Source organism: Temnothorax longispinosus, chromosome 6, assembly GCF_030848805.1.
Source record: "Temnothorax longispinosus isolate EJ_2023e chromosome 6, Tlon_JGU_v1, whole genome shotgun sequence".
In the NCBI taxonomy this organism is placed as follows: domain Eukaryota; kingdom Metazoa; phylum Arthropoda; class Insecta; order Hymenoptera; family Formicidae; genus Temnothorax; species Temnothorax longispinosus.
Genome location: NC_092363.1, coordinates 2,205,847 through 2,223,304, shown reverse-complemented (window position 1 = coordinate 2,223,304; position 17,458 = coordinate 2,205,847). Strand labels below are relative to the sequence as shown.

At 39.4% G+C, this 17,458-nt stretch overlaps 2 protein-coding genes across 6 annotated transcripts in view; one reads left to right on the top strand and one right to left on the bottom strand.

Annotated features, from left to right (window-relative positions):
• Positions 1-17,458, bottom strand: part of Ten-a (tenascin accessory) — a 561,949-nt gene that overhangs the window by 327,692 nt on the left and 216,799 nt on the right. For all 4 annotated transcript variants that reach the window (XM_071780078.1, XM_071780079.1, XM_071780081.1 and 1 more), the window contains one exon: positions 8,618-8,653. In XM_071780078.1, coding sequence (XP_071636179.1) covers positions 8,618-8,653 — 36 coding nt within the window. The remainder of the gene's footprint in view (positions 1-8,617; positions 8,654-17,458) is intronic.
• LOC139814095 (uncharacterized) overlaps positions 1-17,458 on the top strand; it is a 248,087-nt gene that overhangs the window by 115,855 nt on the left and 114,774 nt on the right. The gene's annotated exons all lie outside the window — the stretch shown is intronic.

The window sequence follows — 17,458 nt, the reverse complement described above, 5'->3', positions numbered from 1 at the left end:
TTATTATGCCACCGTGATATTGGGTCAGCTCGCAGGGACCTGTTAAAAGAAAAGAAGAAAAAAGAAGAAAGAATCCGTTCGTAATGGGGTAATCCATCATCGGGGGGCAACGAAACGGGAAAGAGCCAACGAATACTCCAAATTGCATTCTATGGAAAGGGATTTTGAACGATCGATAAGGTCGCGAGAGACGATATCAACGTAATACTTGTAATTCCGCTCGTCGTTCTTCGGATTTCTCTGGCTCTGTTCGTATATCGCGTAAACTTGGATCATAGTTTGCGATAGTTTCCGAAGCAAACGCTCGTGCGCGCGCGCGCGCGCGTGGGAGAGCCCACGGAAATGTCGCCGGGTATATCTGCATACTTAATTAATTACAGTGCGAGTGAGATTCACGTAAATCGGTCGCGATCGAGAAACTGTATTATTAGCTGCATTTATTAACTATACGTATTTGTTGACTAGTTATATTTAGTGACTATATCTTTATCAGACACACTTTTTTATATTTAAAAACATTTTACTATTTTTACAAAAATAGATGCATATAAGATTTGGGATTTATTAAAGTTAAATTGTAACAAGTAACATTGCTAAAATGTCAATATATACTGAATTTTTTTCGGAAACCATTATCAAACGACGGGCGCTTGTATCCAAAAGTCTATGACCGAGCAAATTGACTCGAGTTTCAGGATGGGTTAGTCCATCGGACAAGGAACTGGCTGTGGGCCAGCTCATTAAGAGTAACGTTCTTTTTAGCTCGGACCCTCCGAAAGACCATTTTGGTTCAGTGGATGTATATGCACGCACATAATCACTTCTGCGATGGTCACGCTCAAGATACCTTACACATCGAAGAAAAGGTCATCGGGCAAAGCGCCAATTTCAACGAAGCCGAATCCACATCGTGGTCCTTAACCATCTAACAATGTTATTACTTTCATGATTTAAAATATAATATTTCAAATAGTACAATAAGTCTGTCTGTATTAGCATGAAGTATAATTATCTCTGTGCGTTGCTCTTATAACAGAATATTTGTAAAATAATACATTAATTAGCTGCAAAACTATCGACAAGATAACGCGATAATAATATTCTGAATATTCTTTTCGTGATTAGAATTTTTTTTCTAAATACCGGATTTATATGTCACACTCTCGCAAGTAATCCAAAATAGGAAGAGAATGATCGTTTCTCTACGGTTCACAAATTCGCGGAATATCGTGCTCCAATGCGTAACGCAATCGCGGTGGTTAATGTCACGCAGTGTTACGCGCTTAATCTACGATCACGGTTCGGCTTATCCTCTTAATGCACACGACGTCTGCTTGGAGGTCCTAGGGACCCCACTCGATTCGGGATTAGATAGCGGCTGACTGCTAACACCTACGGTTACTCGCTACGGCGTTATCCGTAATTGGAAACTTCCGTATAATTATCCGCTCATGGCTTCTTGTCCGTCCGCATACGGCGTGGCTGGAGCACGATAAAGCATCCTCGTCCGCTGGCTGTTCCGGTAACCATCATTAATGCGATTCGCTCGGTCGGCTACGAGTGTCGTCGTTTCGAGTGGCCGTGCGCCAATGTCGGGCGTAACGCCGCGAACGTGCATTCGGTTAAAGCGCTTTTGCGGCTGCTATGGCGTAATCGCTGCCACAGGATCCGATTGCGGTTGTTTCGTCGAACTGAGGCAGGTAGGTCAGAAGATTCCTGGCACGTTCATAGATTTTATTGATCCTTGGTCATCGCGTTGCAACTTTCGTCGCTAGAATGCAATTGTCTGTCAACATTAGTGCAACTGGTAAATTTAAACTAGGTATCAGCGATCGCGTATAGGTACGCGAAGTATACATGATTACGTGAATATTCTTTGTTTCTTGTTCTTAAATAATAACGATGATTTTATAATCGATTTACAGCAATCGATATGATCAACGTAATCGACGACATGCACGATTGTTTGAGCATCCATCATTTTTTAAATCCACATGATAAACAGCCGAGAAATAACACGTGATTGAAAGAAATAAAAGGAATTGGATTTAATCGATGCTAGTGCCACTTAATATACACTCCTAGTGGTGCACGATCGGGAAGCGGATAAAAGGCGCGAGAGCTTTCTCGAGAACGCCGTTAGCCGCGGGCCAGAGAGCGGGATTGAGGTTTTATTGATCTCAACGAAGCTGTATTTTCGAGCAAGCTATAACCCAGACAACACACGACATTGCTTTTTACCAGATTTCTCTCCTCGGCGTTCTCGATTCACGCGTTATCCGCTTCCGCGCACAATTTATTCGCGGCCTTTTCACCAGGCGCGGCAGCATGGCAGCATGGCAACCAATGTCCTTTAGAATAGGCGCGTTCTCCCGCCTATCCGTCGAATCCTCGATAAATTCGAGATAACGGCTCATCGCGTTTCCGTCTTATAACGCGATTTGAACGGTCTATTCTCTCCTGCGCAACCCCATCCCGTGTACCAAATCGATCCGGGGACAATGTTCGCCGAGCGAACTGACGGTTCGAAGCGAAGGGGTCTCGTTTAATATTACATTACGTCGCGGCTGCGAAAACATATACTACATACGATACAGTTCCTTCCAGGAAGATCGGAGCGGAAGGCATTTTCATTCGCTTCTCACGATAGGGTCCGTTGACGAGAGAGAGGAAATGTGCACGAAACGGAGTAGCATCCGGTCCCCGGTCTCTATATTCTGGTGGCGTTCAGCGATGACCGCCCTCCGATAACGTTTGGACACGTCCAACGTTGGAATTCCCGCCGAAGTCTCCCCCGAATCGACCGCCGCCACCTCGATATCCAACGTCGGCGTAGCGGCAAGCCGTTATTTCACGCCGTGAGGGGCAATGGTAAAGGGGGGGAGGGAGGAAGGGAGTGGACGACCCTGTGGCACGATGGCGGGCGGAAAAATTCTCTCTCGAGCGCTCCTCACCGGCCATTAATTCTATTGTCCTTCCGATCACACGGTATCTATAGTCGGGCTTTGTTCTCCGAGGACCTTACGAAAAAGTTGCGACCGAGCAATTCATTCGAGAGTCGGCGGGCTTACCGCGAGATAATAAATCGTACGGTGCGGCACGACGCGGCGCGTCGTTTGCCTTTATTGCTCCTCGGTAAGTCGCGCGAAAAAGTAACGCCACGAGTTTTGGGCACGTGCAAGTGCGCGCGGGCGCGCTTGCAAGTACTTACGTCGGCGATCGCGTTTCCGCCACATCGAACGCGTATTTCCTGAATTGCCTTCGTTGCGAGCGCTTTTCTCGAACGTCGAAATTGTACGCCAGGTGTGGCGGGAAGTGGTAATAAATGTGTCGTAATATTGGCGTTTCTAATGGGTATAATGTTAAAGATAACGGTAAACATATAAGGCAATTACTGCAATGTAATTATTTTTATAATTATACATGCTGGAATTATTTTTCACACTCCGTGAGATTTAAATTTTTAAGTATGCATCATTTGTACCATTTGCAATAAATTTTGCGGAATTTCAGCGAAACATTGATTTCGATACGCTTAACATTTGCAACCGCTGACAGAGGAATGCGTGTTTAAATTCACTTGTAGCAGGTCGCCGAGCTGTCAACAGCTGTTTGTTAAAAAAAAAAAGCCATCGAAAAGCAATGCCAAGTTTCGGCCGCAACAATGTTTCGCGAACGCTTGGAAAATAAATGAAAATACTGAACATCGACCAAACGCGTTTATGGGAAGTAATGGAAAAAAAAGAACGAATTTTACCGGTACGTTTGTGACCTAATTCCCATTTAACATTTTAAAGTGCCACGACTCTTTTAACTCCATTACAAGAACGGTATTTAATTAACGGGGAAAAAATGTTGAATAGTTTCGCCGTAGTTAGCCCTGAACTTTCCAACGTAGACCGAGAGATGTAAGAACCGCGCGCAAGTCGGTCGACTCTTAAAATGTCCACGGACCGAACATTTGAAAGAACTTTATAAATGCTTTAGCGATTGTACTCTCGCACTCTGTGTCGTGGTGTTGTACACCTTGAATTTTACACGTAAAACTGCATGTCCGTGTCTTTTAACAATCGGAAAACCACACCGATGTAAAATTTTACAAAAACCGATATAAAAGTGCGCGAATCAAAATTTCCCTTTTACCTCTTTTTTGCCGACGTTTTTCGGAATATACAGCTGGCTAGAAAATGTGTCGCTCTCTACACCAGTATGCAACTGTGCAGATGAGAAGTAACTTTACGTCACATCTGTTTTGAAGACTTTTCATACAAAAATATAATGTAAGTGTTTCATACATTTTTGCTTCCTGATCTTGATACATAAACAAGTAACTGAAGTTTAATCTTGCAAGAGATCATTAAACACTGTTGAATGCATTCTGCACTCTTTTTTTTTAACTAATTGGATGTTCGTAAAATATTTACATTATTCTCCATTTGGAGCGCGTCGTGATTGCGAAAATACGCGGAATTAGCGGATGATTCGTCGAGAAAAGTTACCGCCACCATGCTATTCTTCTTCCATTTTAACCAATCAATTTCCTTCGTCGTCTCGCTCCCGCCCTTCCTATCCGGCCGAGTCAATTTAATTCTGATTAATTACGTTTTAATTAATACAAACGCGTTTTCCGAATCTTAGGCCGAGTCTGCGGGCTGGGGCAGGGGCTTGCAAACGGTACGGCTTCTTTTTGTATTTACTTCTCCGCTTTTACCTTGAATGAAATCGAGGCAGGGGGGTTGTCTCGGAAATCCGAATGAGAAGACGAGAGTGACTCTTCAATCCGGAATCGGGTTTTTCCTGCCATAGCGGATTAATGGAAAATAATGGCCGGCAACGCAGAATTGCGGTCGCGGAATCTCGTTATTTCCCTGTCGGAAACCCGTCGTTCATATTTATTTGTGACAGAACTGTTCCGGTACAAATATGCTGAATTCTGTCCGATAATTGCCTGAACACGACGACTACAATCGTTTCGTATCGTGTCATTTGTAATTTTTCTGCTGTCACCGTTAGAGACAGGAGTTATATATCTATATTAGAGGTAAATCGAGACAAATTTAATAAATGCGATTTAATCGGAAATTTCCCTCGCGCGAATAGCTGAGTCGAGGATTTGACTCCGATTCAGGATTGTATGCTTGAGAGTAAGAGAATAAGAGTTAGAGAATGGCGGAAGAAACAAAGAAGCTGAAAATCTCCTGATAGATTGCTGCACGGGAAAGAGCACAATAGTGACAATTGCGATATTGCTTTAGACCGAGTTATGCAGCGGGAAATTATGAAGAGTATCACGATTGTCATTGAAAAATTCTTCAAGTCTGGTGAACTGGTAATTGTATGTCATATCATATCCATGAAATTTGTTTTATGTCAACTGCGGTTACGTGACCATCAAAAAATATTAAATTATTCCTTCGTGAATCTTCGTGTTACGTACGCAATTCTGCTTATATTACCGTAAATCTGGCTCATATCTCGTTTCGTTTAACCGTATCTTGTGTTTAACCAGATTAAACGCGCAATACGTTTGCTTCATATCCGCGCAATTGCGAGTGTGCACTTTTAAGACTCGTCTCCCGTTTCTTGCATTAGTGAATTTCTCCGCACCAGTAGATAAAATCACGTCATAACGATATTCAAAAGTTGAGCGCTCTCCGAGCTGTAGTAATAATTGTTCATAGCGAAAATGTCCGCGCTCCTCTGTTCGGAGGCGGACGATCTTCTTTATCTCGACGACGCCGACGGTGCGGCACAGTCGGTTATCGCAGAAGAAAACGCATGCGGCAACTGCTCCACCTCGAGATTTTCCCCGGGCTGAGAGACGCGGAAAAACATTCTTACAAAGAAACTCATCGTCTTGCAGCTGCAGGTAACGTCGCCGGTCTGCTGCGGTGCCTCCCCAAGATAATGTTAATATCCAGCTCGGTTTTGTAATTGGCAATTATTTTAGCTTAGTCCGCTCTTTGTTCTCCGACGTTATCCCGGCGACGGTGCTCGCCCGGATTCCCCGAAGAATCCTCGAATGTGCCTGCAGCTGCGCCCTTTACGCAATCACTTCGAGGCTAAGCCGCCGTCGCCGACTCGTATCCCCGGGGCGGCCTGGAACTTCTCTTTAACGCGAAACGTACGTCCCATTTTCCGTTGAATCTCTTACTGCCAACAGACGCCGAGAAAATTCGGGATCAGGATTTTCCAGGCGACTCTCTTCTTCCGCCGTCGAGACTTACGGTAACAGGACGAATATTTTCGCGGACGTTATCGCGAACGGCCGCGCCGCGGCCGACGACGTTCGTTCGTTGCGAGCGACGCGTGTCCACCCACAAGGAAGACGGATAGTCAAAAGCGGCATCGAGATCACGGCCACGAGATGGGCGCGTTTTAACGGTAAATGCGAGGCGTGGCTTCCGGGACTTTCAACGTTACGGCGTGCGTTATCGAGGACAGGCATAAATCCTGAGCCTCGACTGGCCGCGAATGAGCGCGTGGAAACGCGCGTACACCCCTAGATCTCTGTCTCTTTCTCTCTCTCTCTCTCTCTCTCTCCCTCTGCGGCGTACGCGCGCACAAAAGCGAAAGGTTATTAACGAGCCTAGATTAAACCCGATAACACGCCGCGGCGGTATCTTTTGGCTCATGGCGATGCACGAGGTGCCCTTTGCCGGCGCCGCGCACACCATCCGGCCGCTTCCCTCGTTATCCATTTTCGCCGTTAACGTTTAATGCATTCCCCGAGCGGGACTGGCGCGCACCCCGTGTGCCAGTCGCAAGGCCTTGGCTCCACAAATTTTGCAAAACACACCGATATAAATCGTTTGATAACGCGCATGGCCCTGGGCGTCGATATATACAACGCGCGGGAGTCGACGGCAGGCAGGTGGAGCAGGGTACGGAGGATACGGGAAAAGGGAAAGAGAGAAAGAGGATGGGTCAGCTGGAAATTTGGCGATACGCCAGGCGGCACCGACGCGACGACGCTACGAAGTGCGCATTCCCGCACCAGCCGGTGCATCGCGTCGCCCGGCCGACCGAACGTGTCGGATGACGTAGCCGATATCGCTAATTGCAAAAACTACCGCCACGGAACATCGCCCGCAGTATCCACATCGTACTTTTTAACCCGCGCTAACCCGTGCGCGTCGCGTCCGGTCCGGTTTGGAATTCGGTGCTATCGCGGGTAATTTAGACGTTTCTTTTAACGCGAAACCGCAGCACCAGCAATGTCGCTCGTGTCGATGTGCAGAATTTCACTCGAAAACTTTTCTAATATCCATTCACGCCGGCCCGTTAGACATGGTTTCCAACTGACAGGGCTATGTACTCGACGATATAGCGTATGAATATTTTGGCGTTACTTTCAATTAATATGGATATAAAAAAGAAAAACAGAGAGAGAGAGAGAGAGAGAGAGAGAGAGAGAGAGAGAGAAAGAACTGTACGAATATATAATAAAAAGATTTAAAAAATTTCAGCCAGTAAAAATTCATACCGCACACACAGTGAGATAGAAAAATATGAAAGTATCGTAAAATGTATCGGACTTATTCAAACGAATAATAATACATTTTTTAAGGGAATATTAAATAAAATATAGAATCGTGACTGAAAGATATCAAAATTAATTCATTCAAATAAATTCACGCTCGTTACATTCACTATGAATTTCAATCTTTGCAGGAATGGCAAAAAATCCGCGGTGAGGCTTCGTCAAGAAAACGTTTCCAAGGTCTGTGCAGCGGTGCGGACACTTACGACAATTAAGCATTTCTCCTACAGGATCCACAAACTTTCCGAGAAAAAAACTAAATAAATAGAGAACCGCGGTAGTTCGTCTTGCACGGAGCTGGCCGCGAAGGACGGGGTCGATGTGGATACGCGCGGCGCGGCGCGGCGGTTGGTAGTGCCAGGGAGCTTGTGCAAACACAAAAGCTCACGGCTGAAGATAAACAGTGAGACTGTAAGCTGCAACATACCTTCGGGCATTGCGCGGTAGGTAGGATAGAGGAAGAGCCGTAGAAGGAGAGAAATACACGGACGTTGTGAGCTCCTTTCGAGGAAACCGGGAGAGGCGGGAAGGGGAAGTAAGACGCACACGGAGAAAGCCCTGGCGAAAAGAGCCACCTATAACGTTGACACCTATACCTAACAGCCGAAGGCACCCCGCCTCTTCCGTGAGAAGGTCCTCTGTAAACTTACGACATTAAACCGTCTGCGGAATAAACTCTCGTCTTAACAGCGAAAGTATACATGACGTAATTTACTTTGTTTCTTTGCTGCGGCTCGCGCGCGACTTTTGCGTAACGCAGGAATGCCTGCAACATTCGTCATGAATCTTTCCAAGTTTTAAATTTGAACCCATATTCCAGACTGCGAATTTTCGCAGTTCTTGAACGGAATTGTCGAATAAAAACGTCGCTCGTAAAGCATAGATGAAAGTTGCGATTGCGCTTCATCACGCTTTAACACGCAATACGCCAATACGTAATAAATATTAAATTATATAACATTAATAACATGTATGCATAATCTGTTAATAACATGAGTAGGACATTTATTAGATATGAACCAATTTTGATGTAGCTACTATGTCATGCAATGTTTAAATATCTTTGCATCTTACCTGTTGTTGTTTCCGTTGGATAGATCAGAAATCGTCCTGCAACAAACACAAATATTGCTAATTAATTATTATTAATATAACTAATAATGAATGCAATTATGCCATTTCACTGGATTGGAAATAATAACGTAATTAAATTTATTAACCGAGCTGACTTTCCGTTTTAATAATACAATATATGAAACAAACGAAATATGATATTAACTGTAAATTGTATTATTTCTAACGCGCTTCATCATGTTTAGTATGATATGACTTTAGGAAATATATTTATATATCTACCATTTATTTTAATACATATATATTTACAGTTTCCTTTTTTTTCTTTTAACGGAGCAATTAAAATACCTTCGATAGAATACCTTCGAAAACAATAATGGGTAAAAGTATATTTTGTACAGCAGCTAATCTAGCTTGCAGTCTTAACTTGTAACTGGGTTAGTGGACGCGTGCTCATCGCCCGTGACAGAGGTTTGCACTTCAAAACTACGTGACGTGGCTTACGTTCGTGCTGCGTATTCTCGGAAAAGTGACGCGTTGGTCATTACTTGCAGCCACCATAACTCGATGGGGAATAATTAATTCAAGCAATGTCATTAAAAGTACAGCGAAAGTTAAAGCGCGCTAAATGACACGTTTATCTCGGTAAGCTTGTCAAAACGACACTCTCGTCGCGATAAAAATGACTCGTAGATTGGATGAACGCGCAATTATGAAATTGAATAAAACATATGACCTCATTAAAGAGATATGAGAGAGTGAGTCGTTTGTACACCTGGTCCTTTTCGTTTTTGCAACGAGGTAAAATAATTAACGACAAATAATCAATAGGTATGCGGATGGAAATGAAATAAAAAGGAATACGGTAATATAGCTTTTATACACACAGCACACAGCTGATAGTCGCAACGATTACCCATCGAATTTATCACGAACGTATCTCTCGAGACCTGCATGTGTCGGGTTCGTGTATATAATTTATTATCACTTCGCGTTACTAAAAATGCCTTTACTGATTCATTCGCAGACGCATAAAAACCACGCCGTCATACATTACTCCATGGAGACTCTTGTATCCACTTTACGCACACACAATCAACTCCCCGCTATAAAGCGGACCTCAACCTGGCAATATTTTTCCCTCCACTTTTGCGTTTCACAACTTTGAGCATGAATATAAAAGGCAGCAGGAAGTCTCGGGAACTTCATCACTATATTCTTTCATCAACTTGTTATCTCATCAAACATTTTACGACATTCTGTTTCGGTAATCAATTTTTCTACATTATTTTTCGCAAACTTACCGCCTATTTAAAGGTCGAATGTAATTACGACAGGTTTTTGCTATCGCAGTTTCGATATTCGGGACCTAACTGGAATATCTCCCTAATAGCCCTCATTTCACTATGATTACATGACTTCATGGACGAAGTTTCTGTTATTGTGTGTGAAGTGGCGTGTACGGATATAAATAAATTTCGTTCGTAGCATTCAGTGGGGCTAAGAAGTCTAAAGCTAACTGAAGTTGTACCGAGTTTGAAACTTGCTCCACGAAGCACAGAAGCAGTAAGATCTTGCACAATGCGTTACAGGGTGTAGGGCTCCCTTGTTAAAGATTAGTACGATTCTAGAAAAGCTCTTCGAGAGTGAATGAAAGACACGAACGGGGATATTGTTTTCTTGTCGCGTGCTTCGAACTAACTTTGAGTGGGTAACAGAGATATAGCCGAGTAGAAGCAAGATATCGCTAAAGAGTGAGCCATTCTAAGATCAATAAAAGAGAATTCTAATCAAGAGTAGGAGTACACTGAAGTAATAATGTTACAAAAGAAAAGACGCACGCGTTACAATTATGTCTGAAACTTGCGCATATTCATGCTGATGACATTTTCACACTTGGATCGGAATATCGGAGGATTGTAATAAATATAACGATCCGATTATGTGAGATCGTTATAAAACATTTGTTCTTATAACTGTTTCTTGAGGAAGATTTTTACGTTGATATAAATTAGACAAAGTGAAATAGGCGTTATTAATAGCATTTTATAATTACAACTTTAATACTTTTTGATTACTAAATAAAAAGGTATTGCGATCTTTCCACCAAAAAGACATTATAATCCTTTCTGAAAATTAATAAAATAAATAATAAAATCTGTATATCTTGCAGAAAAATAAAATATTGAAAGATCATAATTTAATGTTATAAAATATTTATGATTTGTGTAAAATTTGTAAACATCTGTGCAATGATCTGTGCGTGAATTTTTAAATTGATATTACTTTATTATATTAATTATATCATAAATTATTTATGCAGATATTCCAAAATGTTTTTATGTTTATCGTAATTTTTGTATAGTTATAATAAATAATTAATAACGTTTGCATTTGATAAATGTATGCATACATGCGTTTATTTTGAAAAGAATAATTAATGTTGATATACATTTTGCAACAAGAGCATTGACCGTCGCCTGTAATTACGAATACAAACGCTCCATTTATTTTTATCCATTACGTTAAACGCGTACGTCTTTTTCTGCTGATGCGGCGCGTGCTGCAAACGGGTGCAAATCACCCTGTTAGAGCGATTAATTGGGTCAAAATCATTATCGGTCTCTCCGCTGATATAATTAATGATCGCGACTTTGAGCAGTTAACTTCAATTAGTGGATCTATGCACCGCATTCATTATTGCACTTACTAACTGTACACACACGCGTTTAGACATAATCTCATTAATACTAGAAGATGACGTTAGAGTTACGGCGCATTTATTTAAGCTACTCCGTGTAATTCTAGAGATATAACTTGTAGGATTATATCCGTGATAATGATCTTACAGCTTACGTGAGATAACATGGCAAAAGAGAGAATTCAAAAAGGAACTGGACGAAAGTATCAGAGAGAAATTATTTTTAAATAAAGTTCAGTTTTACTCATGCTATTTTAACCTATATGATTTTATTCGATACATAAACATCTGTGAGGTATAAATTTGAAATTATTGTATTATTAAATTTTTTTCGCATATAAATAAAAATGAATCAATACATAAATCTCTTATGTTACAATGTGCGGTTGTGTAGAACAAATTTGTTTCTCGGGGAAAGCATATAGCATATACATATATGTTTCAGAATTTAATAAAGCTAGAATAGCACACGAGAGCAATATAAAACAATCGGAATAAAATAATTTTCTACCAGCTAGCTCTGGGAAATTTCATGGAATGGTAGGTTACCGATACACGGAATACGTACGAGATACGCGCATTAAGAGATCAATATTTGATGTTGCGACGATCAATAAATGAACGCATTGTTTTCTGAAACGTATTTTCATGTTTGTTTCGCAGCTCGTTGAGTTTGTGAGCGTTTTATCGTTAATGGAAGCGCGAGAAATTTGAGCTGGCACGTTTTCATGCGCATATATCAATGAACATAAGGTATCCCCCAGCTAAGTCTGTCGTATCGACAGAAAGAATTCCGTTCAGGTTGCATTCGGACGGCATTTGCGTGCAAAGCGTACGCGTTCATCATTCTTCTCGGAGTTTCTCGTATCGTCCCCCGTCTTACGTTGATGTAGTCAGAAGGCAGCGTGTTCTACACACAAAACAACCTTGTCCCGGCAACATTCCGGCGCACGTACACCCCCCGGCCCCGGTACGATACCCCTTTACCAGGAGCTCGACGAGGAACGCGAATGCTGGGTTTCGTTCGCAGTGGAAAGGCTGGAAGAGGGGTTGGGTCTCCAACAACTTGAACAACTTCACAATAGCCCCGGCCTTTGCACGCCACTCGCGAAATAAACTTTACCCGCGTAACTTTAAAATTGATGATCGTGTCGCCGACACATGTAAGAGCGTCCGAGAGAGAAATATACGATGTCCGTCAATGACAGTTTATCGACGTGGCTTTATGCATACCCAGCATATACGTTGATGATCGACTAATCGCTATTATCGCACATATAAGCTTCCACTTGTTTTCATAATTGACGTGTATTATATAAAGGATATGTTTATGAAAATTATATGAAAGAGAGAGAGAGAGGGGGGAGAGAGAGAGAGAGAGAGAGAGAGAGAGAGAGAGAGAGAGAGATATGTGTGTAAAAGCTTTTTTAGCTGGTCGATTTTTATTACAATAACGCTCGAGGATACTTTTCTACAAAACAGAAGTATATAGCAGCTACAAGCTCTCCACTGGTTGTACGACAGCGAGAAAATTTCAGATGTGCCCAAAATAGCAGCTGGGCTATCGGACTATTTATGTGCGCTACATTTGGTTTGGTTTCATTGTTACGAAAGCGTAACTCGCCGCGCTGTACTTAGATGCAAAAACATGTGCATTTCAATGGAATCTGAATCAAAGTTGAAATTTGGAACGGACAGTCATGTGACAGTGATATGATATGTAAATGTATCCTTCCCGTTTGCTGTTACATAAATGATGAAAGAAATGTAGAACGTGTCGTAGACCACATGAGACGTAGAATGTCCCATTTATCATAAATATCACAAGTTAATAACACATTTTGGATTAGGATCGAAATTAATACGAAAATATGGAAAATATTATAATAATAATAATAAAAAAACAAAATAATAACTTTCGAGTTATAAGCAATTAGAATTGACTAAAAGTATCGCGTAGTATTTTTGTATACTCAGGTCTATAATTATTATACTTTCATGCAGTTACCGATCTGTCTATGCGATTTTTACAGCTTAGATAATATTGATTACGAAAATTTTATTAATTTACTAATTATTTTATTTTAAAAAATTATTAAATTATATGATAAACCCGTTTAATATTTACATATATATTTAAAGAATAGAGAATAAGATATTTTAAGAATAAAGTTAATCTTTGCTTGAAGGAAAAAGAGAAAGTAATCTACATATTATATATCTTTTTATTTTTTTTATTCCGAGTGTAGTGAAATCATGTAATTACAATAAATCAAGAAAATGCGATTAAATTGCCACAAAAAAAGAAAAGATGACTTAATTTTATAGTCTCTTGATTCATTAAAATTCGAAATTTTGTTTTATTTGGAACAAAAATATAGAAAAAGAATAATGATAACAAGTTAATCTATCTAAAATTTATAGATAATTATAGATAATTTATAGATTTATTTATAGATAAATTTTTTTTTTAACAAAAATTAGTTTTGTTCCTTGAGTCAAACATTAGATTTTAATTAAAATATTAGATTCAATACGTATATAGTGATATTCTCTTTATCAACATCGATTTGAAATATCGAGAACAGAAAATATACAGTATTTATTTATTTTATAATGCGCGTAAAAAATTTTGTGGCAGCGACAAATTGCCTAGCTCAGTGCTCGTTTTTTTTTGTGGCGTACAGCATGCTATTGTGTATACACACGGTCACTTCGCTGTCATTCGCTCGGTACGGCCCGAACGTGAGTCACTCCATGTTATCATATTAGGTACTCCTCGAAACGCGATCACGAGTAGTAGGTAGGAGACACCAAACGTGATCGTTCTCTACGATTATTACAATTAGCGATTATCAAACTGCGTTATTAATTAACTCTCACGATTAATGACGCGTAAACGTATCGAGGCAACGATTATTTATCGAAGCAGATATTTCGCGCGATTTATTCATTTAATGTGAAAATCGAAGCGATAGGGGATGGGAATTATAAATTGCTGTTCTCGTTGCTATATTTATGCGATAATTATATCTTTAACGATGCTTGGATCAGGATATATCTTGTATCGCGCTTTCAATTTTTTGTCGAATTAAATATGATTTTTCCATCATTTTCGGATCAATGAATTAATATACGCATCGCTCGATTCGAATAAAAAAAATTTATATTATATTGATTGTTTATTAATAATGCATGTTTACAGCGGAATTTGTTCATACAAAACATGTTACTTGTGCAATACTGAATTTTAATTGTATACATTTTTTAATAATCTTTTGTGTCTTAATTAAACATTATTTCATGTCACTAATGTTATATGAATTGATGCAAAAAATAAAATCAAGAATTTCCAATATTTATATACCGCAAGCTTGAGTAGAAGAAAAGCAGGAAATATTTCATAGCGTATTTTATATTACGTAGCGTATTTTAACTAACTTATTTAATGATTATATTTAATTATTATTAATTATACTTATTCTTATAGTTTGTCAATTTTATCTTTATATAGCTTATTCATCCATATTCATCGATAATTTATATCATTTCAAATAAAATGAAACCTGAAAAATATTTTGTCGTGAAGAAGAATCTTTTTCATAGATAAATCATCTTATAGAGTTGGCCAGTACATATTGATTATATGTTTAACATAATTCTATCTGAGAGTCAATAGCAGATCGATGCTTGTGTATGAATTACAAGCCTGAACTTTACACAATATTATTGATTAACTTTGATTGCTTATAATTTAAAAACCAAATACGTCATAATTGTACACGTCATAAAATATTCTATATAGTGGTTGTGGAATTGTACATGTAAAAATACATAGACAATTTGTTATGCCACGTTTTGTTGCGGTGTATTTTAAATCACGAAAAGAAAAATTAAATGTTAAATTTATTTCAAATAAATTTTATTGTTGAAGTGCAGAAGCTATTTGTTTGTTTAATTTTCTAAGCCATTATCTAAACTAATGCAAAACAATCAATATTTACTGAAGTAAGCTAACGTCTAAGAATTTTTCGTAAATTATTACGATTCAGAAATTGTTATTAAATGCTTCGTAATTGGAGATGATAAGAAATATCTAATGAATTACTAAAGAGAAAATTCAGTAGCGAGCTGATTCTCTAAAGGTCTTGTTTTAAATACAATCCATATTTCAATAATTATTATATATAATATTGTATGAGAATTTCAATAATAAATTATTACATTGTTGTAGCTGTCTGTGAATGAAAATGTTTATAAGATTTTTATAAGATTTTATGTTATTAGAAAATATAACAGAAAAATATAATTAAAAAATTGATATAATATTGGGAAATGTTATACAATATTGTGTAACAATGAAAAATAACATTTTACCATTACTGTAAATTTATTAATTTACGCAGCGTTAAAAGTTCATCAGCATAGCTCCGCGTACTTCTGGTTTAATTACAAATATCTGCGGGAAGTGGTTGCTAAAAGTCAGTCATGAACATACATACGTCAAACTGAACGAATGCACTGTAATTTAAATTACCTATTTCAGACCTGTTAGCCCGGTTTGCTTTTCTCCGCTTTGATTAAATGTTTCTACATAGCGTGGATATTTATGAGATTACTACGAGCCCAGCGCGCTCGGCCGAGCGTCGCTTTAAACGATCGAATTTTCCGGAAAGTAGGATACGAAAAAGATAAATACAACCGGCCCATAGGAATTCTAACATAATTACGCGGCGAAGCGTGGATCTTGGTACTACAATAAGTGCGGTACGTGCCGCGTTTGCACAATGCGTATTAATCCAATAATTACGTACTAAAACCCGCGCCCAGCCGAGAAATAGCTCTTACAGCCACCGCACAAGCGCAGATATTGACCCATGTTTTACGTTTATTTATTCACGCTGAGTGTATACGCGTTTTACACATAGATACACTCGTGAATTCCATTTCCTTTTAAGATAATTAATACCGTTGCTGAATAAAACTATTCACGCGTGTATTCATGCGCGCGTATCGATCTTCATTCCGAAAAACAATATTTCGGTGAAAAAGTAAAATGTTTTTTTATATATCATATTAATGGAACTTTTTTATTTTTGCATGTTGCAAATTCGTAGTAATGAGTGACAGAATATTGATATAACGTTATCACTGCGCATAGTGAACCTCTCTCTCTCCCTCTCTTTCTCTCTCTTTTTTTCCCTCTCTTTGACAAGAAAAATAAACTTTATTTTTTAATTTATATATTTTGCACGCTTTGCTACAATTATCAATATTCACAGAATAGATAGCATGTTGGGAGAATTCAACTATCAACTAATGACTTCTCGCGATAGTTGAAAAATTGTTTTATTAAATTAAATATCGATTCTGCTGCTCGGCGGAGCGAAATAAAGATAATGACAATTAGCAGAGCTGTAGTTATAAATCATAACATGCAACTCATCTGAATTTATTTATATTTATCACCGACGAATCTCTTTCATGACAATAAGAACGTTTCTAATTGTCGTAGCCTATAATGACTAACGCTGAATATGCAGTTTGGTTTAAAATCGAGTAAAATTACACGTCAATTTGCTTTCAAATAAAGTCTGCATTATTATCATGTAGCGTGACATTGCTCAATTATCTTATGCCATGCGCGGGGAAATTAAGCGAATACTACGTAGAATAATCTTAGATATCTACAAGAGCATCCACAAATGTGATAGGTAATTGGAATTTATTCTTCAAAATAGCAGTAACAAAACTTTCGCTCATTCTACTTCATATGCGCGAGTGGCAATGGCAATTACGTCGTAGCTAGATTGTGCCACTTGGCATGCGAATTGCAATAGTCGTGGAATTGCGTACGAAGTCGGCGCATCATCGGAGATTTAATTCGCTATTGCGATTCGGTTGTAATCCGATATCGCAGAGTGTATCGTGTCTTGTACCGCTCGGTTATCCAAGTAGCTGCATGTGCCTATGACGATCTATACCAAGGCCTGAGATCTGCATTGTGGCCGATATAGAGCAGAAACAAGATGATATAGTCCTATCGCGATGGGGTACGCGCGGGAGGAGAGAGGACAACAGTTACGGCATACGGTAACGCGGCAGTATTGACAAACATCTTCATTAGCTCCAGTTGCCTG